The sequence below is a fragment of the Neophocaena asiaeorientalis genome, unplaced genomic scaffold, assembly GCF_003031525.2.
Source record: "Neophocaena asiaeorientalis asiaeorientalis breed wild unplaced genomic scaffold, Neophocaena_asiaeorientalis_V1.1 scaffold43, whole genome shotgun sequence".
In the NCBI taxonomy this organism is placed as follows: domain Eukaryota; kingdom Metazoa; phylum Chordata; class Mammalia; order Artiodactyla; family Phocoenidae; genus Neophocaena; species Neophocaena asiaeorientalis.
In genome coordinates this window covers 9,528,559-9,551,313 of record NW_020173674.1, presented here as the reverse complement: position 1 = coordinate 9,551,313, position 22,755 = coordinate 9,528,559, and the positions used below count along the sequence as shown (strand labels likewise).

At 59.9% G+C, this 22,755-nt stretch overlaps 3 protein-coding genes across 4 annotated transcripts in view; 2 read left to right on the top strand and 1 right to left on the bottom strand.

The window, feature by feature from the left end:
- Nucleotides 1-15,374, top strand: part of MYRF (myelin regulatory factor) — a 32,077-nt gene extending 16,703 nt beyond the window's left edge. The window contains exons 3-24 of one of the 2 annotated variants that reach the window (XM_024749088.1): nt 66-316; nt 412-535; nt 2,221-2,416; nt 3,680-3,756; nt 3,940-4,050; nt 4,446-4,536; nt 4,904-5,104; nt 5,353-5,464; nt 5,954-6,063; nt 6,751-6,911; nt 6,984-7,056; nt 7,332-7,420; nt 7,708-7,776; nt 8,211-8,291; nt 8,444-8,532; nt 8,643-8,822; nt 9,076-9,327; nt 10,647-10,734; nt 10,958-11,032; nt 11,401-11,506; nt 12,614-12,688; nt 12,868-15,374. In XM_024749088.1, the coding sequence (XP_024604856.1) occupies nt 66-316; nt 412-535; nt 2,221-2,416; nt 3,680-3,756; nt 3,940-4,050; nt 4,446-4,536; nt 4,904-5,104; nt 5,353-5,464; nt 5,954-6,063; nt 6,751-6,911; nt 6,984-7,056; nt 7,332-7,420; nt 7,708-7,776; nt 8,211-8,291; nt 8,444-8,532; nt 8,643-8,822; nt 9,076-9,327; nt 10,647-10,734; nt 10,958-11,032; nt 11,401-11,506; nt 12,614-12,688; nt 12,868-12,948 (2,692 nt within the window). In that variant the 3' untranslated portion in view covers nt 12,949-15,374. Of the gene's footprint in view, nt 1-65; nt 317-411; nt 536-2,220; nt 2,417-3,679; nt 3,757-3,939; nt 4,051-4,445; nt 4,537-4,903; nt 5,105-5,352; nt 5,465-5,953; nt 6,064-6,750; nt 6,912-6,983; nt 7,057-7,331; nt 7,421-7,707; nt 7,777-8,210; nt 8,292-8,443; nt 8,533-8,642; nt 8,823-9,075; nt 9,328-10,628; nt 10,735-10,957; nt 11,033-11,400; nt 11,507-12,613; nt 12,689-12,867 lie in introns of those variants that run through there. The other variant, XM_024749087.1, reaches the window with a different exon arrangement.
- A 542-nt stretch (nt 15,375-15,916) lies between these two features.
- On the bottom strand, nt 15,917-19,357 carry TMEM258 (transmembrane protein 258). The gene is made up of 4 exons (XM_024749089.1): nt 19,270-19,357; nt 17,238-17,347; nt 16,637-16,773; nt 15,917-16,022 (listed from the first exon to the last, which is right to left on the bottom strand). Exons 1-3 carry the CDS (start codon nt 19,270-19,272, stop codon nt 16,647-16,649), a joined length of 240 nt encoding a protein of 79 aa, XP_024604857.1. The 5' UTR covers nt 19,273-19,357; the 3' UTR covers nt 15,917-16,022; nt 16,637-16,646.
- A 248-nt stretch (nt 19,358-19,605) lies between these two features.
- FEN1 (flap structure-specific endonuclease 1) lies at nt 19,606-22,325 on the top strand. Its single transcript, XM_024748581.1, has 2 exons — nt 19,606-19,727; nt 20,428-22,325. The coding sequence occupies exon 2, from the start codon at nt 20,446-20,448 to the stop codon at nt 21,586-21,588; it is 1,143 nt and encodes a 380-aa protein (XP_024604349.1). The 5' UTR covers nt 19,606-19,727; nt 20,428-20,445; the 3' UTR covers nt 21,589-22,325.
- The last annotated feature ends 430 nt before the right edge of the window (nt 22,326-22,755 follow it).

The window sequence follows — 22,755 nt, the reverse complement described above, 5'->3', positions numbered from 1 at the left end:
CTGCCCAGTGGGAGGGGGCTCGGGGAGGGCCACTCCCCCATGGTGCACACCTGTGTCCCCCCCAGGCTCCCCACACACCCCTCCAAGAAGAGGAAGCACTCCGAATCCCCCCCCAGCACCCTCAATGCCCAGATGCTGAATGGAACGATCAAACAGGAGCCCGGGACCGTGACATCCCTGCCTCCGCACCCAGCTCGAGCCCCATCCCCACCCTGGCCTCCCCAGGGCCCGCTCTCACCCGGCCCTGGCTCCTTGCCCCTCAGCATCGCCCGGGTCCAGACGCCGCCTTGGCACCCACCAGGTGCACCCTCACCAGGTACGTGGCTGGCCTGCTCAAGCTTTCAAGATGGCGGGGGGGTGGGGGGGCCCGGGGCCCATAGCCCGGGGCCCATGGCCGTTCTCTCTCTCCAGGTCTCCTTCAGGACAGTGATAGCCTCAGTGGCTCCTACCTGGACCCCAACTACCAGTCCATCAAGTGGCAACCACATCAGCAGAACAAGTGGGCAACGCTGTACGATGCAAACTACAAAGAGCTGTGAGTGACCTGTGCTCCCCCTAACCCCTCCTGGCCACGCCATCCTAGAGCAGGGCTGCGGAGCACACCGGACACGAGATGGTCCCGTTTCACAGAAGAGCAGACAGGCTCAGGGAAGAGCAAGGACTGGCGCTCAGGGTTCCTGACTCCGGAGCCAGCCCGAGGCCTCCTGAAGAAGCTGGTGTCCGCCAGGGAGGGGCCGGTGGGTGGAGGGGTGTTTTCTGGCCCCCCCTTCCCCTCCCCCACTCCTCCTTCTGCATTCCAGGAAGGTAGCCGGAAGCAGAGCGTCAGCAAGGCCCTTCCAGCAGCCCCCTCCCTGGAGGGGAGGGATGAGTGGGTGGGGGAGGACTGGGTCAGAGGCTGGCCGGGCATTCCTCGCTCTCCTTCAGCACCCACCCATGTGGATTCAGCTTCCTGGGACCTGGCCAGGAGCACTCCGGGACCAGTCCCCTCACTCCCACGGAAGGCCAGTGAGGGATGAGAGCATGGCTCACCATCAGCCCATTTGGACATTGCCAGGCCTGGGCAGGGTGTCTGGGACTTGGCCCTCTCGCAGCTAGACCAGCCTCCTGGAGTTGGGTGTCCCCAGGCTATGTCGGGTTGTTAGCCACAAGCCCTCAGGGCTGGGGCAGGGGGCGTCCAGCTGATGTAGTGGTGAAAGGGTCCTTTGAGGCCCTGTCTGGGTGGCGGGGGCAGGTCTTTGGCTGTCCAGCCCTATGGCCTGGTGAGGAGCCCCCATTCCTACTACTATACTTCTTGGGCCAGCCCTGCCACCCCAGGTCCCAAGGCCAGGAAGTTGGCAGCTGAGGCCCCCAGTGTGGCCCAGGCACTTCCTGGGTGTTCCCCTGGGTCAGGCAGGTGGGTGGAGCCCAGGGAGGGAGAAGTAGTGAGCTCTGGGCCTTCCCGTGGATGTTAGCCAGGCCCAAAGGCCTCTCCCCACAAGTTTGGAAACATTGTCCCTGCCCAGCTTCCTCCAGGCGGGCCCTGGGCATCCGGGGCACTGCTTGTGCCTGGGGACCTGGGTGAGGGCGGGCCAACAATCACCCCCTTTCAGTCCACCTGGAGGTCCCCCAAAGGGTCCAGACTTGGAACACCTTGCCAGCAACAGATGTGTAAACTGAGACTGAGGCCAGGCTGCCCAGAGTGCCCCCTCCACAACCGGGCAGATGGTGGAGTCAGAATGAGGACGTTTGGGGGCTTGAGCAAGCTGGTGGGCAGGGGCTGGGCCAGCGCAGAGCCGGCGCCTGGTTCCACCGTTTCCATGGCAACCAGCTGTCAGGCGCAGTGAGGCTCCACAGACGCATCCCCTCTCACCCTGTCTCCCGTGAGGGAGGGGGCTTCGGGCAGCGTTTTGGGAAGAAGCCAAGTGTGGTGAGGGGCGGTCAGGCCCCCTCCTCAAGAGTTCCCTCCCGTCCAAGTGTCTTGCTCAACCTGCCCCCCATCACCAGGATGGGGTGGTCCCAGGCACGTAGTGGGAAGAATATTGGCTGAGGCCCTGGCAGACCTGAGCTCAAATCCTCCTGGGGACTCAGTTTCCATCTCTGAGAAATGGGGGCAGCCCCAAGAGTGCTTTGAGGATGGGGGCACCACGTGGGAAGTTGCGTTGGAACGCAGGCATGTGGGTGGGATGGGCAAGGCAAGCCCGGTGTGCGGGGCCTCGGGTGAGTGCCCCCACCTGTCCCCAGGCCCATGCTCACCTACCGCGTGGACGCCGACAAGGGTTTCAACTTTTCGGTGGGCGACGACGCCTTCGTGTGCCAGAAGAAGAACCACTTCCAGGTGACGGTGTACATCGGCATGCTGGGGGAGCCCAAGTATGTCAAGACGCCCGAAGGCCTTAAGCCCCTCGACTGCTTCTACCTGAAGCTGCACGGAGTGAAGGCAGGTCTGGGGCTCGGCAAGGAGGGCGGGGCAGGAGGGCAGGCAGGCTGAGGGGAGTCGAAAGAGCCCAAGGCCAGGTGAGTGTGTCCTGAGGAAACCCCTCGTGGCTAAGTCCAGTCCCCCCTTTCCGCCTGTCCTCCCGTGCCTGCCCCTTAAGCGTCGGGCACCTCAGCCCTCTTCTCAGGTACGCTTCCCGTTTCCTTCTCTACCCCGTGATCCCAAGTCTGCGCCCCCCAGCCAAGACCCCTCTTCTGACCCCGCTGTCAGCCGTCTCAGTGCCACACCCCCAAATGAACTCCCTGGGAACTTGCCCCTCTCCCGGGCCCCCTCTCTGGGAACGGGGCTCCAGGGCCCTGGTTACCTGAGCCATGAATCCGGGGCCCGCTTGCCCACCCCTCACCGTGCACCAGGCCCTACTGTCGCCCAGAACTCCCCTCTGTCTGGTCCCCTCCCCCTCCCCCCACCTCCACCTCCTTGTCTGACCTGTCCTCAGCAGCTTCCCCTGTGGCTCCTGCCTGAGATCTTTCCCATTCTGCCTTCCAAGGCCTCCGGGACCACATCTCCCTCACCCCAGCAAAGCCCTGACTGCTAGGCTGGGCCTGCAGAGGCCTTTGGGACCCCAGTCTCACCCGTTCCGCCATTCGCTGTGCCCAGTCGCAGCCCCGCCTCCCCCAGGCGGCTCCCTTTCTCGGGGACGCCCGCTGAACACCACTCCATCCCTCCTCTGCCGGCTCGGCCGCTGTTCCTTGACCTTCACCGTTCGCACTGCCCTGAGGCCCATCTTGACTTGAGGTCCCTCCCCTGCGATCCCCCGGCACCGCCACAGTGGTGGTTGATCTTGAGCCCATGAGCTCCCAGGGGGGTCGGCCGGGTGTGACTCCTTCAGTGCCAGCGCTGGTGGAGGGGTTGAGGGGAAGTGGGTGTGGGACGGGGTCTGGGAGATGTTGGGTGGCGAGTGAGCGGGTGGCTGTGGAGGCCGGTTTGGGGTGTGCGCTCAGGGCTGGGAGGGGTGTGCGGACGGGAGTGGGGGCCGGTGAGGGTGAGTGTGTGTGCACATAGGTGGGGGAGTGGCGTGGGTGTGGGGCTGTGGGATGTGTGGCGTGTAGGAGAAGGCACCAGCGTTTGTGGGCTGAGGGGAGGGCAGGGCCTCGGTTTCCTCACGAGCCCCAGCTGGGCCAGGCCTGGGCCGAGAGGCCGAAGGAGGGCGGAACCAGGTGGGGAACCTGGGCCCTGAGGTGCCTTTGGCCTCTGCCCCTCCCCCAGCTGGAGGCCCTCAACCAGTCCATCAACATCGAGCAGTCGCAGTCGGACCGAAGCAAGCGGCCCTTCAACCCTGTCACGTGAGTGCCTGGCCCGTGGCGGGTGGTCCCCAGGAGGGCTCACCCCGGCAGGAGCTGAGGGGGGTGCGGGAAGGCACCCACAGTGTGCACCTCCTACACACTCCTGCCCCCAGTGCCCCACTGCGGCCTGGCTCTCCGCAGCCCCCTTCCCTGCGCTCTGAGTACCCTGCCCCTCCTCTGCAGGGTCAGCCTGCCCCCCGAGCAGGTCACGAAGGTGACTGTGGGGAGGCTGCACTTCAGCGAGACCACCGCCAACAACATGCGCAAGAAGGGCAAGCCCAACCCTGACCAGAGGTGAGCAGGCTGGGCCCCTGCCCTGGAGCCGCTCCATTTCTGAGGACGAGGGGCGGGAGGGTGCCACCCCACATAGCACGCCAGGCACAGAGTCCCACAGACTCACCCATTTCACAAAAAAGGGACCTGGGATTCAGAGCCCTTCCTTAATGACTTACAGATGGGAGAGCAGAAGCCTGGTTCCTAGCTGGTGGGCCCTGGGGAATTTCCGCCCCCTAGTGGAGACTCAGGTTCCTCCTCTGTAAGACGGGGTGTTCATGCCCTCTTCCTGGCTGGTGGGAGCCTGGGCGAAATGACCGAGTGGGCACTGTACATCTGACCCAGGAAGGCTGGCGGGGGGTGGGGAGGCGGTGGGGCAGACCCCTGGGTGCCTCTAAGACCCCTGTGTGCCCCAGGTACTTCATGCTGGTGGTGGCCCTCCAGGCCCACGCACAGAACCAGAACTACACGCTGGCCGCCCAGATCTCAGAACGCATCATCGTGCGGGTGAGGGCCACCTCCCCGCAGAGGGCTGAGAGTCCTCCCCAGACCTGGGAGAGACAGCACCCAGGAGAGATACAGGGGTCCTCAGGAGTCAGGAGTCAGGAGCCGGAATGCTGACCCTGCTGGGCACTCGCTGTGTGGCCTTGGGCAAGGCTCCCACCCTGTCCGGGTCACAGTGTTTCCTTCACAATAAAGTGTGGAGGTGGCCAGGACCTGGTTGCCACAATGGGAGGGACAGTTTAAGCCGCCCCTCGTGGTGGGGTGAGGAGGTCCGGCTGGAGCTGGAGAGGTGGCTGCGGGGTTTCCCCCTTTCCCAGGGCGCTGCAGGTCCCCCATCCCCCAGGGCTGATCCAACCCCAACTCCTGCTAGGCCTCCAATCCGGGCCAGTTTGAGAGTGACAGCGACGTGCTGTGGCAGCGGGCGCAGGTGCCCGACACCGTCTTCCACCATGGCCGTGTGGGCATCAACACAGACCGGCCCGATGAGGCGCTGGTGGTGCACGGCAACGTCAAGGTCATGGGCTCGCTCATGCACCCCTCGGATCTGCGGGCCAAGGAGCACTTGCAGGAGGTGGGGGCGGGGCTGTGGGCGGGGACAACTGAGCGGGAGGAACTGGTGCCCGGGGTTGCCCGCGGGGGGCGGGGTTGCTTTGTGGGCGGGGCTCTGTGGGGGGCGGGTCTGCAAGGGAAGGAGTTGGGGGAGGCTGGCCCTGGATCTCTGGATCCCGCGACCCTAGTAGCAGGGTCTCCCCTCCACACTGCTGCCTCCGGACGGGCCCAGGACGGGAGGCTTTCAGTTCGGCCCTGGCTCCCGCGCAGGTGGACACCACCGAGCAGCTGAAGAGGATTTCGCGTATGCGACTGGTCCACTACAGATACAAGCCAGAGTTTGCCGCCACTGCTGGCATCGAGGCCGCGGCGCCAGAAACGGGTAAGGATTCACGTGCGCAGGCTGGGATCTGGTAACCCCGACCCTGTCCCTGTCCTCTGGAAACCCTACTCCCAGGAACCCCTTCCCATGACTCCTGGAAGCCTGCCCCCGGGAATCCCGGCCCTCCGGAAGACCTGCCCTTCGGGCCGGACCCCTCGCCCTTTGACATCGGAAGCCTGGGACTTGTGGCCTCGGGATCCTCGCTCCTCTGTTCCCTAGATGAATCTTGCCTTTATTCTCCTGGATCCCTGCCCCCTTTCCCCTGGAGTCCTTACTCCCTGGAATATGCCCCTATCCCTAGCCCAGGGAACCCCACACCTTGATCCCTGGAACTGCGACCCTGTGCCTTGGAGCCCCCTGCTCCGGGGCTCCCTGGGTATCAAATCTCTAGCCCCCAGAATTTCACCCTCACCGATCCCTGCCCCTGCTTACATTACGGTGCTGTGGGCAGTCCTCCCCGCAACACACACCTGGCTTGCCCCTCCCCAGGTGTCATCGCTCAGGAGGTGAAGGAGATCCTGCCTGAGGCCGTGAAGGACACTGGAGACGTGGTCTTTGCCAATGGGAAAACCATAGAGAACTTCCTGGTGGTGAACAAGGTCTGTGGAGAAGGGACTGAAGGGAGCCCAAGGGGCAGAGGGGTGGACCCCCTGGAGGGCGTTCACGCCCTCCGTAGAGACCGGGGACACTGAAGTGCAGAGAACAGGAGCATTCCCCCTGCCCCCCAGTCTTCTCTCAGGCTGCTTCCAGAGCCCCCTCCCCACCCCACTGGGAGAGGTGGAGGTGGGAGGTGGGGACTCTGCCAGTCTGCGGCTGTGCGATCAAGGGCAAGAGGAACGTTCTGAGGGTCATCTTCCTCCCCTGCAAAAGGAGGGAAACGACACTTACCGCTAAGAAGTTCTGATGTGGTTATGGCAAAGCTTAAACGTGGGGTTTGTCGTGAGGATAATGTTTGTAACCTTCCTGGCATGAGGATGGGCACCAACGAGCATGGGATGTGTTTTGGCCTCTGCTGAAGTCTGAGACATCGTGTTCATCAGATGGGGAGATGGAGGGTGGGAGCCTCTGAGAGACAGTGGGTTCTGACCGTGGGTGGGGAAGGGTGCAGAGGTGGGATGCTGTCCGGACGCAGGCACAGGGAGCCGAGGGAGCTGAGGCTGGACGAGAGGCAAGGCTGGCCTGGGTAGGGAGCCTTTGAGTGCCCTCCTCAGGCGCCCCAATGGGCCCATAGCCTGGGGCTCCCAGGGGCTGACTGTGCCCTCGACACTGGCCGTTGCCTGCGGCAGGAGCGCATCTTCATGGAGAACGTGGGTGCTGTGAAGGAGCTGTGCAAGCTGACGGACAACCTGGAGACGCGCATTGATGAGCTGGAGCGCTGGAGCCACAAGCTGGCCAAGCTGCGGCGCCTCGACAGCCTCAAGTCCACTGGCAGCTCGGGCGCCTTCAGGTGGGGGCTCGGGGCCGGGGAGGGCAAGACCCCCTTCCCAGAGGCACCTCTGACCCTGCCCTCTTGCTGCAGCCACGCAGGGAGCCAGTTCAGCCGGGCGGGCAGCGTCCCCCACAAGAAGAGGCCCCCCAAGGTGGCCAGCAAGGTGAGGGTGGGCAGGGATGGGGGGCAGGGACTGGGGCCTCCCCATCCTCGTGGCCTCCCTTTCCAGCTGGCGCCTCTCCAGGCTCGCTGACTCCAAGCGCTTCCCCTCCCCTCCCCTCGCTTCTGGACCCTCTAGCCCTCCCAGCCCCCGGTTTCTCCTTCCTCTCCCTCTGCCCCCCGAGGGGATGAGTACCCCACCTCCAGCAGAGCCCACCGTGGGTCAGACCATGGGCTCCCTAAGTCTGGGCCTTTTTCCCCTTTCTTCTTGGTCTTCAGTCATCATCTGTGGTCCCAGACCAGGCCTGCATCAGCCAGCGCTTCCTGCAGGGAACCATCATCGCCCTGGTGGTGGTCATGGCCTTCAGGTGACTTGTCCCCCAGACTCTGGGGGCGGCTGGCCAGGGACGTCGGGCTGCCCACGGGCCCAGTCCTGGGGGAAGAGGAGGGCGGGGCCTGGGAGATGAAGTGGCTGAGGTCTCAGGGAAGGGGGGCTGCCTCGTTCTGTCTCCTCCCCTTGGGACTGGGGAGACCCGCGTATAGGCATCACTTGGGAGTCTAGCCCCTGGGACCAAAAACCACAGGCCCTGCCCTGGAGAGAGGGCGCCGGATGGTGGCTCCAGCTCTAACAATGGCCCCTTCCTGTGGCTCCCAGCGTGGTGTCCATGTCTACACTGTATGTGCTGAGCCTGCGCACCGAGGAGGACCTGGTGGAAACTGATGGGTATGTCCCTGGAGGCCTGGCTGCGGGGGCCATCGCCAGGCCGGGCGGGGCTTTGGTGAGCAGCCCAGGGTCGGAGGAGCCCTGGAGGCTGTCTCCTCTAAAGGGGGTTCCACCTCAGGCTCTTAGCCCGCCAGGAGTTTGTGGGGGTGGGTGGGAAGGCCTCTCTGGAAGCGGGGCAGCTGCTTTGCAGTCGTACTGAAGCCGATGTTTCTCCCTGGCCTACTCAGTGCTCCTCCAGGTGGCTGGGCCTCTGAGTGGCAGGGGGCATCTGAGCGGCCCAGGTTAGAACAGGGGGTAGGGGAAGGAGGGCCAGGGTGGGGCCTTGGGCTCTTCTGCCCACAGTCACCCTCAGTCCTTGGGCCATCTCTGACCGTGTCTTCTCTTTCTCTCCTCCCCTGTGCCTGCCCCCTCTTTTCCTCTCTGCTGCCCCTTAGCTCTTTTGCCGTGTCCACTTCCTGTCTTCTGGCCCTGCTCCGGCCCCAGCACCCTGGGGGGAGTGAGGCCATGTGCCCATGGTACGTGTCTGGACCAAGCCCTCTCCCTCCTGCCTCTGCCTCCTTTCTGCCTTCCTTGTCCACCTCCTCGCGCCCCTCCCGCTGCTCTGGGACTCCCAGGCCTCCTGCTCAGGCTCTCCCAGCCCCTCTGAGCTCAGCCCACCCTTCCCCAGCAGGTCCAGCCAGAGCTTTGGGACCACTCAGCTCCGACAGTCCCCTGTGACCACTGGGCGGCCGGGCACGCAGCCCTCTCTGCTGCTGGGTGCGTGCCAGGGCGTGGCTTTGGAGGGGTGGGATGGGGAGCGGTGGCTGTGTTCTGGGTCGGGGTCTCTGCTGCCCCACTCCAGCTCATACAGCCTCTGGCTTCCTCAGTTACCACTGGCCTGACCAGCTCGGCCCCAGCTCCAGCCCTCCGCACCTTGGACCTGTGCTCCAGCCGCCCCTGCCCAGTCGTCTGCTGCTCCTCGCCCAGCCCCAGCCCCACCCCTGACCCTAGCTTTAATCCTGGCCGTGGTCTCAGCCCCAGTCCCGGCCCCTCCACCAACCGCTCAGGTATGGCTCGCTTGGGGCCAGGTTTTGGGTTGGAGGAGTTTTTACAGGAGGCCTAAGAAAGGCCCCAGAGACTCATTGGTGGGAGGGTCTGGTCTCCTGGAGCCCAGAATGAGGCTCTGGAGAAAGACTGGGGGACCCCTGAGGAGACCAGGAGATAGAAGGGAGTCACCCAGAGTCCAGTCGGGCCCTCAAGACAGCTGGGCAGGAGGCAGCCCGTGCCTGCCTCTCAGCCTGTGCCTGGTTCTCTCCACAGGCCCCAGCCAGATGGCCCTGCTGCCAGCCACCAACATCAGAGCCAAGTCCTGGGGCCTGTCAGCCAATGGCATTGGCTACTTCAAGCATCCAAAGAACTCGGACCCTGTGGCCAGCCCTGCGGTCCCCTTTCCTGGAGGCCAGGGCAAAGCCAAGAACAGCCCAAGCCTTGGTCTCCATGTCCGGGGCCGCCGAGGGGCCCCTCAGCTTGGCCTGAGCTCTGCTCAGCCCACCCAGGCCTGGAGCCAGCCAGGTACCTGCCCTACCCCTTCCCCCGCTCAGCCCAACCCGGCAAGGCTCACTGGCCGGGGCCCATTTCAGCCCATCACCAGAATACCTGGGTGCAGAATTGTCCGTCGACAGACATTTGCTGAGCATTACTAAGTCCCAGGAGTCGAGCCAGGCTGATTGTATAGCGTTATATCCATCGCCTTGTTTAATCTTCACAACACTCCTGCGAGAAAGGAATCGTCCCCATTGTTCAGATGAGGAAATGGAAACTTGGGTGAAGTGACTTGCCCAGGGTCATACAGCCTGTTAGCGGCAGGGGTGGAATTTGATCCCAAGTCCACGTGGCTCCTTTTATTTCACCATGCCAGGGCAAGAAGGGTACTGTTCAGGGTTCCCCCAGTTTTCCAAACCTCAAACCTTTGGTTTTAACAAAGCTAGAGAACCCTTTATTGGTTTTCAAACCGGGTTTCTCTGAAGTATCTCCAGGGCTGCCTTGGAGGTTGAAGGGGAGGCCGAGAACCTTCCTGGCTTCAACCAGGCACCTCTGCTCTAGGTATTGGGCTTCTTCATCAACTTCCATTTGATGGGTTTTGTGGCTTAAAGAGAAACAAAACAAAAAAAAGCTTAGCAACTGGTTTGCTGGGATTGAAGTTCAGAGTGATGGGGAAACCCCACGGGGTAGGTGCTTACCACGCAGCCGTTTCCTGGGCCCCTTCTCTGTGACTGGCTCCGTACAGGGCACCGGGGGTGACGGAGATGGATGTGTCCTGCCCCCAGGGGCTCACAGACACGAAAACAGCAGTGTGGTGAGGCTCTGAGGGGACACACGGGCAGCTTGGCGACTGGGGAGGGCACAGAATCCGGACTGAGGTGCGGAGATGATCAGGGGAGGCTTTCCTGGAGGAGGCGACATTGAAGCTGAGTCTTCGAAGGACAGTGGGGCCCTGATTTGTGTGTGTGAATACCGCCGCCATGGCTGATTTCAAGCTACCAACTTGATGTCACTGTACCCCGAGTTGGGAAGAGATGTGTGCAGTCAGGGACAGGGGCCTGAAGAGCGGGCTCCTGTATGCCCCGTGCAGGGGATATGGAAGACCCATCCCTACTTGTGGGTGTCCTGGGTCCTCAGGCTCATGGGAACTGTGTAGTCCTAGGGCTGCTGGGGAGGATGGTGGCGTGACCCCAGCCGTCATGGGAGTCTGGAAAGAATAACCTGAAATGTATTCCTGCTGAGGTGTGAATGGCTGATTCGAGTCTCGGGCAAGGACAGGTTTGGCTGCTTCTCATTTGTGTCCTGTCTTGTCACCCTCCTTCCTGCACCAGTGGCCTCTCTCCTTGCAGACCCGGTGCCGTCCCTGACCTCCATCCTGGTGCTGGAGAACTCGATGCCCATCACGTCCCAGTACTGCTCCTCAGAGGATGCCTGCAGGTGGGCTTGGCTACCTCCCTTCCCCCACCCCCGCCCCAGGACAGGTTCCCTCTGGTAACATGAGCCCAGGCGCTCCAGGTGTTCGGATCTTGCTCCCCTCGGGGAGGAACTTCCCTTTCCAGGCCCCTGAAGGGCTCCACTGTAGACTGGGGGCTGAGGAGTTGATGGGAGGCGGGGGGCAGGGCAGGGAGGCCTTGTTGAGGAGCCAGCTTTGCCCTTTCAGGCCTGGACACTTCACCTACCACATCCCCGTCAGCAGCAGCACGCCGCTGCACCTCCGCCTGACCCTGCAGATGAAGTGAGTGCCGCCGTGGGCATGGGGACCCAGTGGTCCCAGGCAGCCGGGGGAGGGGCTGAGGAGGGGTGCTAGCTTTATTGCCTGCTCCATGCTTCACTGGCTGCGTGACCTGGCAAGCTCCGGGCATCGGTTCCTCATCTGTGAAATGGGCTGCTGCCTCCCAGGGGCTGTGAAGGCTGTGTGGGACGGTGGATGGGAAAGGGTTTGTAGCCGTCTGGAGCCTTGACGGCTACGCATCATTTTCAGGCTGTGAGGATTCAGTGCCCTGTCTCACCGGGGTGAGGGAGGTAGAGTGGAGGGCTGGCTGGGAGCGGGCTGGGCTGGAGGAGCTCAGAACCCCACTTCCCTGCTAACTGGGTCTTTCCCAGCTCCTCGGCCCCCGTGTCCGTGGTGCTGTGCAGCCTGATGTCAAAGGAGGAGCCGTGTGAGGAGGGGGGCTTTCCACAGAGCCTCCATGCCCACCAGGACACCCAGGTAGGAGACTGGGAAGCTGTGGGCCAGCCAGGCCGGAGCTTCCTCCCCGCCGGCACATCTGGGCTCCGAAGCCGGAGAGGAGAGGGAGCTGGAGTCAAGAGTGCAGGCATCTCCACGGAGGACATTTTGGGGCCTGGGCCTCTGTGTCGCAGGGAGCGGGGCATGCGTGCACCGCTCACCACTGAGTGTCTCCTGGCCCTGTGCCTGCCCTGACGAAGGCCTGGGGAGGAAAACAGTTCCATAAGGCCTAACCTGGGGTGAGCGCAATGGTGGAGACGGGGAGGGCGTGTGGAGGGCGTCCTGGCAGCCCGTGGCAGGGAGAGCTGACCTTGTGTGGCCTCAGGGTCAGGCCAGCTGCCCCCACGTCATGTTTGATTAAGATGAGACCTGAAGAGCAATAGGGGATCAGCTGGGGAAAGGAAAGGGGACAGCGTCCCAGGAGTAGGGGAACAGCGGGTGCAGAGGCCTGGCGGCCAGGGAGAGCATGGCGCGCTGGCAGAGCTGGAAACGTGGCGAGGGCTGTGCGCCCGGGGAGATGGGAAGGAGGCTGGACCTGAAGCTTGGGCGGGGGCAGTGGCATCGTTCCATCTGTGACTTTGGAAGATCTCTTGGGCTGTGTGGAGGGGGCTGCCTCCTGGTCTGGGAAGCTTGAGTAGAGGATGGAGTGGGTGAGAGCCCTGAAGAGGCTCAGGCCCTGGGCGGGGAGGGCTCGAATCCCAGCTCTGCCCAGCCTCGGTGTTTAGGCAGGTAACTCAGCACTGTCCCCGTCTGTAAGCGGCACCGCCTCAGTGGGTTGCAGTGCGGATGGGGTGAGCGAAATACTTGGATGTGCCCAGAGCACAGTGGTGAGAGGGAAGGCAGTAAGAGACCAGCGGCTGTGGGCCCCCGGGTGCCTGGCACGGAGTATACACAGACGGTGGGCGCTGTTGCTCCCCGAAGTAGAAAGTGCGCCCTGCGATCTCTCTTCAGATCTCTGCTTCTCCGCTTTGTAAGCCATGCCACAGAGCCAGCGCTGCGACGGCCGTGGCGGGGGATGCCAGTTGGGATGGGACAGGGGGTGGGGGGCTGTGCAGCTGTCCTGACCCCTCTGCCCCCTTCTCTCCCCAGGGCACCTCCCACCAGTGGCCAGTAACCATCCTGTCCTTCCGCAGATTCACCTATCACTTCCGAGTGGCACTGCTGGTGAGCACCTACGCCCTGTCTGCCCCCAGAGGTTCAGGGTGGGGCTTGGGGGAAGCGGGGGGAACTGAAGATCCCATGGCGGGACATGGGCAGTGTCAGGCGACGTCAGCACGGGGAGCGCTCTGGCACTCACCCGCCCCTGGAGCCACCTCACTGGTTCCCACTGCCCTTCCCTCCAGGGTCAGGCGAATTGCAGCTTGGAGGCCCCGGTCTGGCCGGCCGCAGACTACTACTTCCACTTCTACCGCCTGTGTGACTGAGCTGCCCAGGGAGGCAGCGCCACAGCAGGGCCCGGGGGTCCCCGGGCGCCCCCTCCACACTGGATGCCATGGTGTTACACTGGAGCCCGCCGCTGGCACCTCCTTGGAGGAACTGAGGCGGCTCGGCCCTCCCCGTGCCTGGTGAAACTGGAAGTCCTCACACTGGAGCTGCTGGGCCTGCTGGCGGCGCCCCCAGACCACGGAGGGCGCTGGAGGGAGACCTGCCGGGCCCAGGCCGGCCCGATTCACATGTGTCTGGATTCGGCCGATGGAGGGCTGGTGGGCGGCAGCGCCCCAGAGGCGGGGGAAGCCCGTGACTCGGCCCAGAGCCTACCCTTCCTGCCTCCCCTTCTGCGACTGGGAGCCACCCCTCTTTTGGAGAGAGGACCCGTCCGCCTTTGAGACCGGCAGGGGCTTGGCTCGAGCCCTCAGAGACTTGGCTGGACCCACGAGTCAGTGGAGGGCAGACAGCCCTCACCCTTGAAGCTGCTCCCTGGGGAGGGCTAGGTAGTGGACTTCTTAGGGTCTGACTGTTACTGGACTTGGACTTCTAAGCTTTAAGCATGGCCCAGGAGGTCTCCTCTCCCTGGGAGAGCTTGGCTCCAAGAGCTCCCAGGGCAGCTGAAGCCAGCCCTGGATGGGCTGGCGACCGACCACGTGCCTTGTGTACACTTAGTGCCTGGCTGAACCAGGGGAGCCAGTGGGCCAGGTAAGCCTTGGACCCTTGAACCTGGAGTATCCCGAAGGGAAGGAAGTTCCCTGTGAGCCCCCAGATGGCGTTGCGGCCCCGCGGCCTGGGCCCCTGGGAGCTTCCAGAGCTCACAGAGGTCTCTGAGCAGAGGAGCGGGAATCCCTGCGAGGCAGCAGGCTGGTCTCGTCTGGTGGGTGGATGCAAATAGCTTTTGCTGTTATTAATGAAATAATTACTAAAATGCACTTAAACCCGGGCAGGAGTCGGAAGGATGGAGATGGAAAGCCCAGAGTGGGCCAGAGCCCCGGGGGGACACTTGAAAGGCAAGGCCCTGGCTCTGATCCGTCCCAGGGAGCTTTGAGACACCCACCACACTCCCGACCACCAGGACTGGCCTTTCCCTCCACTCTTGTCTGCTGGTGGCCTCTCCTCCCCAGATCCAAGGGCTCCTGTGCTGGGCTTGGACAGCCAGGCTGGGGGCCCCGTGCTCGGCAGTAGTCCCAGTTCTGCCCACTCCTCCCAGGAGCAGAGTGGTGGGCTTGGGTTACGGAAGAAGTCTTATCTCAAGTGCCAACGTTAACCTTTCTTAGTGGGTATCTGGAGCTTTTTGAGGCCACATCCAGACTCATGGAAGGAGAGTGGAAATCATTTCGTCGTGTCTGCCATGGGTTCAGAAATGGGGACGGAAATGCCATCCTTGCCCTGTGATATTCTGCCACCGCTTTGGGAGCCAGGCCTTGCCCCATCTACCTCTCATTCTCAGCTTTGAGTGGGAGGCCTTTCTGTGGGAGACCTGAATCTTGAAGAAGCCTAGGAACCGCGGGCCCCCTTCTGCTATGGATGTCAAAGCACTTCTCCTAGGGATAGGGAAACACAGGGGGAATGGGGGTAGCAAGGATACCTAGCCTCCCAGCCCCCTCCCCAGTGTGGCTCCTCCTTCCGACATAGGAATTACGTGGCTCCCCACACCATGCTGGCGGCAGAGCCTTACTTAGCGCTGCTCTGTTCTCCTTCCTCCCACTGGGGGAACCCTCCCTAAATGCCATACGACTACCGAGCCCTGCCCCTTCTAATAGGATTCTGGGGCTTCCTCAGTGGGGGTACAAGTTCTTGGACCGCAGCCCCCCTGTGCTTAACTGGAAGGTGACCCTCCACTGCTCCCTGGAGCCATCTGGACACAGCATCGCCCCAATCTGGTTGGCAGCTGGCTGTTTCCATGCCTGGGAAGGGGGTCCTCAGTGCTGAGTTTGGGGCCAAGGCGGTGGGGAGGGGGGGAGGTCAACCTTGGACTAAAGTTGCCTTAAGCCCAGTGAAGGAAAGGGGCTTCAGGGAAGGCCAGTGGGCCACCTGCTGGAGGCTGACAGCTGCCTGGCGGGTGCCGGTGAGTGGGTGTCGTGGCTCCATCCCCTACCCTGGGTCCAGCAGCCTACCCCTCCCTTCCTCTCTCCCTTTTGGCATTTACTCCTAGCCACTGGGCCGATCTCCCCCAGGCTTCGAGCTGTACACAGCGCCTCTGCCTCTCGATGCACAAGCGCCCCGCCCCCCGGAAAGCCTGCGTGTGCAGAGTGCGCCCCTTCCCTCCCACTTAACCGCCCCTTCCGGCCCCTGAGCTTTGAGTCTGGAGTGGGCAGAGGGGAGCAGCCCCAGGCCTGCTTGCTTCCTGTCCCCTGAACTGTTCTTTTCTGAAGTAAATACACGTATATAAATAAATGTATAAATACTGCTTTGTATCTGAGCTTGCCTCGCCATCTTCTTGAGATTGTCCTGGTGGGAGATGGGGTCGCCTGTGGGCCTGGGACCAACTGGGGCCCCTGAGCCCGATGGATGCTTCGTACCCCATTATCTCTCGTAGCTTCAGGCCCGGCTTGGGGAGAGGATGCAGCAGCCCCTTCCCCTAGCCACACCCCACGGACCTACTGCTGCCCTGCCTGGGTTAAAAGTAGCCACCTTAGGGAAAAGCTGAGCCTTTCGAGGGTCCCCCGCACCACTCAGAGGAGGGGACTGGCCCAGGGCAGACTTGACTGGTACGGGTTCCTACAGAAGTTTACACTAGAAGCCACAGCGGAAGGCAGGCCAAGCCCCTTCCTATCCACAGGTGAGCCCTCAATTCTAAGGATAAGACACTCCCCATATCCCTCTCATAGGCAGAGGGCAGGGCTTCCCAGCAACCAGGAACCACCTGAAAGGCAGGTGAAATGGGAAGGGGTGGGACTGGGGAAGTCGTGGGTCCCAGCACCTGCACCACTCCCACCCCGCAGGACGGGCACCAGGCAGGGCTGTCACACATCTGCCTTTATTGTGAGCAGCAGGTGGGACATTTCCGGCATAGTAAAAAAAACTAATTTACAAAAGCAGGGATTCAGTGAAGCCGCCTGGCTGGTACCTGAAAAAGAGGGGTATCAAAATGAGAGCAGTGACCCTTCTTTCCATCCGCTTTTCTCACCGAACCCCTGTGCTCCTGGGGCAAGCGCTGATGGGCACAGTCCTTGGGAGCAGGGCCGCCAGAGCCGACTGATTCTAAGTGACCTGTTTGGTGGATCATCGGCAGCAAGGTTGTGGGTGATTTTTTTTTGTCGCTTAGTCAAAATTTATTTCCATGACTGAAAACGTTGAAACTAACTAAAATGCTACTCCTGGAAGCAAGTCCCAGATCCTGGCCCCTTGCTGGGTCACTCCCCAGCGGCTCTCCAATCACTGTGTATGACGGGTGAGAATGCAGATGTGTAACCACGGGAAGCCTGTGCCCACAGCCCTACGTAGTATATCCCAGAGCCAGGTCGAGGCCCTGGACGGTGTGGAGACCTCAGAACTGACAAAGGTGGTCCCACTTGGCTCAAATCCCCATTAGGAGACAGGGAAAGGGGCACCTGTGTGTGGTGTCCCTATCCATTCTGCTGAGTCTCACTCCATTAACCAAGGGGTCATGCAGGCCCAAGGACCCCGCTGATGTGGGCGTGGGGAGGCCTCTCCAGTGTCCCACCCTGTCATTGCTCTTACCCTTGGGAGCTCACACGTAGATGCCGACCCAGAGCAGCAGGAAGAGCACTCCAAAGCCCATGAAGAGTGAGGCCACCAAAGAGATGAGGAGCTCTTTGTAGATATCCCGAGTGTATTTGGTGGAGGTGACCTCATAACTGGCAGGGCAATTAAGGAGGAGCAAAGGGGTGGCTGGTGTGGCTCTGGGCAGAGGGGCCCAAGAGGTGACCTAGACTCTGGTGCTCCTACCACCCTTCCAGCACCCGTGAAGAAAATGAAGCCCAGAGGGGTTAGGTCACACAGCTAATGAGCGGCAGAGCCGGGACTAGCCCTCGTACCTCCTGACACCTGAGCACACCACAGGGCCCCGTACCTAGCCTCCAGTCCAGCCAGGCCCCTCTGCTCAGTCCTGGAAACCGGAAGAGCGAGCTGAGCTCACCTGAACCTGGAAAATAAGGCCACAACCTGACTTTGGACGTCAAATAGCCTTCCCTCAACCTCCTTACCATCCCCCATCCCCACACCGGAACAAAACTGGCAGGGTGCATGTACCCAGCGTGGTCCCTCCCTCAGTTTCCCACCTCACTAATTCTGGCCCACTGGCTTCTCAGTGAAAGGATACACGAAGAACCAGGCGGTGAAGAACATGCCAATGGCCAACAGCACCACGGTCAGATGCGGAAAGACAGCCGGGTTCACTGGACTGGTGTATCTGCTCATGGCCTCAAGCTCCTAAGGGAAGGCGTGAGATCAGAGCCATCAAAGAATCCCATGACCTCAATCTGGGGGCACTATGGGGTTATCACGGAGCCTTGTGCTGCTGTGGCTGCTAGGAGCTTATTTCAGCTTGGGAAATGTGGGAATCCTTCAGAACCACCGTCAAATGCTTCCGTTTGGGAATGACAACAATTACACCTTAAACTAAGGTGGCACTTTGTCTTTTCAATATGAGACAAGATGGGCAGCTGAGAGTCAGAGGCTGAGGCACAGAAGGTGACTGATTAGCTACAGATCAATGCGATGGCCTTAACATGTTCTGAGGCCACCGGCCACCATGAAAAACACGTGATGAAAGGTATGGACTCTTTGCCTGGGACAAACCGCATACAAGAAAAAGTCTACTTATAATTTTAGAAGCCTTATGAACCCATGTCTGTAGATGTCAAGCTCAGAATCACTGCTGAAAGACAGACTCTGGACTGGTACCCAGATCTCAACTCCTAATCTTGTATTCTTCCCATTACACAACTAAGGAATCTCAGGACCTACAGGCAAAAGACATAACTTAAAATTCTGGGGCTTCACTGGTGGTGCAGTGGTTAAGAATCCACCTGCCAATGCAAGGGACACGGGTTCGAGCCCTGGTCCGGGAAGACCCCACGTGCCGTGGAGCAACTAAGCCCGTGCGCCACAACTACTGAGCCTGCACTCTAGAGCCCGTGAGCCACAACTACTGAGCCCACGTGCCACAACTACTGAAACCCGCGTGCCTAGAGCCCAGGCTCTGCAACGAGAAGCCACCGCAATGAGAAGCCCAGGCACTGCAACAAGGAGTAGCCTCCACTTGCTGCAACTAGAGAAAGCCCAAGCGCAGCAATGAAGACCCAAGGCAGCCAAAAATAAAATTAAATTAAAAGTAAGTAAATAAGTAAACAAGTAAAAAATACTTTTTAAAAATAAATAAAATTCTGGCTCTACTGAATAACATGAGCCTCAGTAAAGTGATTATAATAATAACTCTCTCACAAGGCTGACGTATGATTTAAGAAAGGCGACAAACGCAATAGCATCTAACTCACTGCCTGGCATAGAGTAGCTGCTCAATAGGTGTTTGTTTCCCTCCCAAGGTTATAGGGAAGATTATGAGATAATGCTTGTGAGAGGGCTGTAAACGTAAAGTTCTGTACAAATGTTAACTTCCATTGTCACCCACCAGCCAACGCTTCTAAAATCCAGAACACAACAACTCTAGAGAAGTAAATTGACCTCATTGTTCTCAGAGACACTGGAATTCAATTCAGTAAACATTTATGCCCCCCTAAAAATGATGAAGACAATCGCTGCCATTGATTGAGCCTCCAGTTGCCGGCCCCAGTGTTTGGCACTGGAAATACAAAGATGAATAGACATCACCCCAGGGCCAGAGGCACGTCAGATGGTGGTCACTAGGAGGCGTGGCAAATAACAAAGAAGTCCATGACACGTGGCAAGAGGTCTGTACATAGGTTGCGGGGCTCCCAGGAGAAAGAGGACAAGTGCCCGAGACAGTTGTTAGTACTTCATCAAGAAGGTGACTTTTGCCCGGGACCGTGTAGTATGAGTACGAGTTCGGCAGGCGGGAAAAACTTTCCAGACAGGGGTAACAGATTGATCACAAGTAACAGAGATAAAAGCTCGAGGGTATTAGAAATGCTCCCCATGCTCCTCATCCTTATAAATCGTTAGATCAGAAACCCATGCCATCAAAACCTCAGCCTAAGGAGTCCATGGCAAGGGGCTTCCCTTCCCCGCCCCTCAGCCCAAGCCGAAGGATCCAGGAGCCTCCAGCCCTCTGGACCTTGGACACCTGAGGCTTCTGCGAGGAAAAACAGGGCGCAGGACGGGCCCCGAGCGGTCCCCAAAGTCCCATCCGGAACTCCCCTCAACCCTCTCACCATTTTGCCGGACACAGGGTAATCCGCCGCTCAGCCACCGGAAGAACACGTCGGCAGGAGCAGGCGCGCTGTTCAGCCGGAAGAGGAAGTGCAGCTGTCCAGGTGGCATTGTGGGATTTGTAGTCGTGTGGTTTCGGGTGTGGCGGGATCTGAGGCCTGCGAGACGACCGGGGTGGAGAGGGGGCAAGCAGTAGAGAAGGGTAGGGTCGGCTCGCTGAGCGAGTCCGTTCACCCTGGCGGGACTGTTTGTCGTGAGAGAAGCTGGCCGAGAGGGCCGGGGCCTGTACTACACTTCCCAGGAGGCTGTGCGCCACGGCAGGTCACGTGACGGGAGCGCGGGCTTTGGAAGGCGGCGGAGCGAGAGTGTATCAGCGGCTAGTGCGGAGGAGGCGGCGGGGTTGAGGAGCCAGTTGGACTGAGATCTGTCCTGGGCCACGGCGGAGCGCCCCAGAGGCCAGGTGAGACCCTCCGGAAGCGTCTCCGAGAGCGGCGGGCCGTTTTGCCCCGGGTGCTGGGGAAGGCCGCCTGCTGCTGCGGGCGGGGCGGAGCGAGCGCGGGATTCGCGGTCAGGCGGGCCCGCCACTTTTCCCGCTCTGAGCCCGGGGCCAGTCGCTTAACTTCCGAGCCTCTTTCATCATTTGTACAAAGAAGATAATTCCCAGCTCATGAGGTCGTTGCGTATTGTGACTAAGCTCCTGGAGGGGAGAAATTTTTTTGAGCTACACTCGTTCACATCCCTTTCCTGCCTGCGTTTGTCGGACGCAGGGGGAGGATGCCCGGCTAACGAGGCAATGTCCCCTCGGTACACGTTCTAGCAAATCAGGCAGCTTGAGGCACGAACCAAAGGATCGAGTGGGTTCTGCAGGGAGAACGTTTACAGAGCACTTAATCTTTGTCGGGGTTTTTGTCTGTTATCTCAGTTAACTCTCAGGAGGCCTTAGTATTAATTGAGAGGACTTCCTTACTAGACTGTACGTTTCCTGACGATGGGAGCCTGTCTTGTTCTTTCCATCTTCCGAGGTGCTGACTTGGTGTCGTTTCGTTGTGCTAGATATGTTTAGCCGAGGGCCTGAAGTTGGTGAGATAGCACCCCTGGTAACCCTTCCTCCTTTTGCATCCTTTAAGTTCCTCCTTGTCTTACCTGCCTTTCTCTTTTAGCTGTCCCTCTGTATTGCTATGGGAATTCAAGGACTGGCCAAACTGATTGCCGACGTGGCCCCCAGTGCCATCCGGGAGAATGACATCAAGAGCTACTTTGGCCGCAAGGTGGCTATCGATGCCTCCATGAGCATATATCAGTTCCTAATAGCTGTTCGCCAAGGGGGGGATGTGCTGCAGAATGAGGAGGGTGAGACCACCAGCCACCTGATGGGCATGTTCTATCGCACAATCCGAATGATGGAGAACGGCATCAAGCCCGTGTACGTCTTTGACGGCAAGCCGCCACAGCTCAAGTCCGGGGAGCTGGCCAAACGCAGCGAGCGGCGGGCTGAGGCGGAGAAGCAGCTGCAGCAGGCCCAGGCTGCTGGGGCCGAAGGGGAGGTGGAGAAGTTTACGAAGCGGCTGGTGAAGGTCACCAAGCAACACAACGATGAGTGCAAGCATCTCCTGAGCCTCATGGGCATCCCATACCTCGATGCGCCCAGCGAGGCTGAGGCCAGCTGCGCCGCCCTGGTGAAGGCCGGCAGAGTCTATGCCGCGGCCACCGAGGACATGGATTGCCTGACCTTTGGCAGCCCCGTGCTCATGCGGCACCTGACTGCTAGCGAGGCCAAGAAGCTGCCCATCCAGGAGTTCCACCTGAGCCGGATTCTGCAGGAGCTGGGCCTGAACCAGGAGCAGTTTGTGGATCTGTGCATCCTGCTGGGCAGTGACTACTGTGAGACCATTCGGGGCATTGGGCCCAAGCGGGCCGTGGACCTCATCCAGAAGCACAAGAGCATCGAGGAGATCCTGCGTCGGCTCGACCCCAACAAGTACCCTGTGCCGGAGAACTGGCTCCACAAGGAGGCCCAGCAGCTCTTCCTGGAGCCCGAGGTGCTGGACCCGGAGTCTGTGGAGCTGAAGTGGAGTGAGCCGAATGAAGAAGAGCTCGTCAAGTTCATGTGTGGTGAAAAGCAGTTCTCCGAGGAGCGAATCCGCAGCGGGGTCAGGAGGCTGAGCAAGAGCCGCCAGGGCAGCACCCAGGGCCGCCTGGATGATTTCTTCAAGGTGACCGGCTCCCTCTCTTCAGCTAAGCGCAAGGAGCCAGAACCCAAGGGGTCCGCTAAGAAGAAGGCCAAGACTGGGGCAGCAGGGAAGTTCAAAAGGGGAAAATAAACGGGTTTCCCTTCATTATACCTCCTTGACCCCAGAATATTTGTCGTGTTGTACCCGCAAGAGCTGGCGCTGGAGAAACCTCCGTGGGGGTGGGGAGGGGCTTGCATTGCTTCCCTAGCACCACCCTGCTCAGTAGTGCTTTTCCCTTTGTTACTTGATCTCATGGCAGAAAGGCCACGGAGGTTTGTTGTTTTCTTCTTTTTTAGCTCAGGAAAAGTATGTCAGGCTGAAGCCGCCTCTCAGGCAATTTAATGGACACTGAATCCATTGTTACATGAAAGTGATAGCAACAAATTTTGAAGAAGAAAGAGGGCGATAAATGGTGGAGACAAAAGACTGGAAATGATTTCCTGCCTGGGCAACTGGGGGCTGGTGGGAGGTGACCGGGGGACTAGACTGTGCTCTTTGGCTCAGCCTTGACCCACCCTAAAGGGTAGCCATCAGGAAGATGCAGTCTTAAACAGGTGGGAAGAGCTGCCGAGACATAAGATAGGCCGAGTCCCTGGAGTTGGCAACAAGGGTTTGATTACCAGCTGTGTGTCCCAAGGTGGACAGAAACTTGAACTTGCTGTGTACGTAACTCTAGTCTTTACAGTGGTTATTCAGAGGCATAAAGCGGTGGTGCTTCACGTGGCCTGAGGCAGTTAATTGAGTTGAAACTTTGGGATAAGATGCTGGGTTTTTTGTTTTGAAAGATATGAGGAGAAAAGAGTCAGTAAAATTATAAAAGTAAACAGAATGTCCTGTTCTTTGAGAACATTTGAAGACATCTCAAGTGCCCCAGGTTTCAGGCAGTTTAAAATGTTCTTTTCACTCACAGGTTAACAGGCTGGAATTGCTCTGTAGTAATGGGTGGTTTGAGTGGCCACAAGATGGCACTGTGCTCCACAGAATGGTCAAAGCAGCTTTGGCAGTACTTCAGCCATCTAGAGGATGATGCCTAGCTTATCTTGCTGGGAAAGGAGTTTTAACAAATTGAACGAATTTCTAGTTTTCCACCTACTGTGTGAGATAAAGGAGCTCCTTTGAGAAATCCTCACAATTTAGATCAACTACTTCATAGCATCCAAGCATTTACCAGTTTGTAAATCGTGAAAGCTGCCATTCAAAAATCACTTTCTTGTTCCCTCTGTGACGTCAGCTTCAGGTTACCGTTTTTCGTAGAGG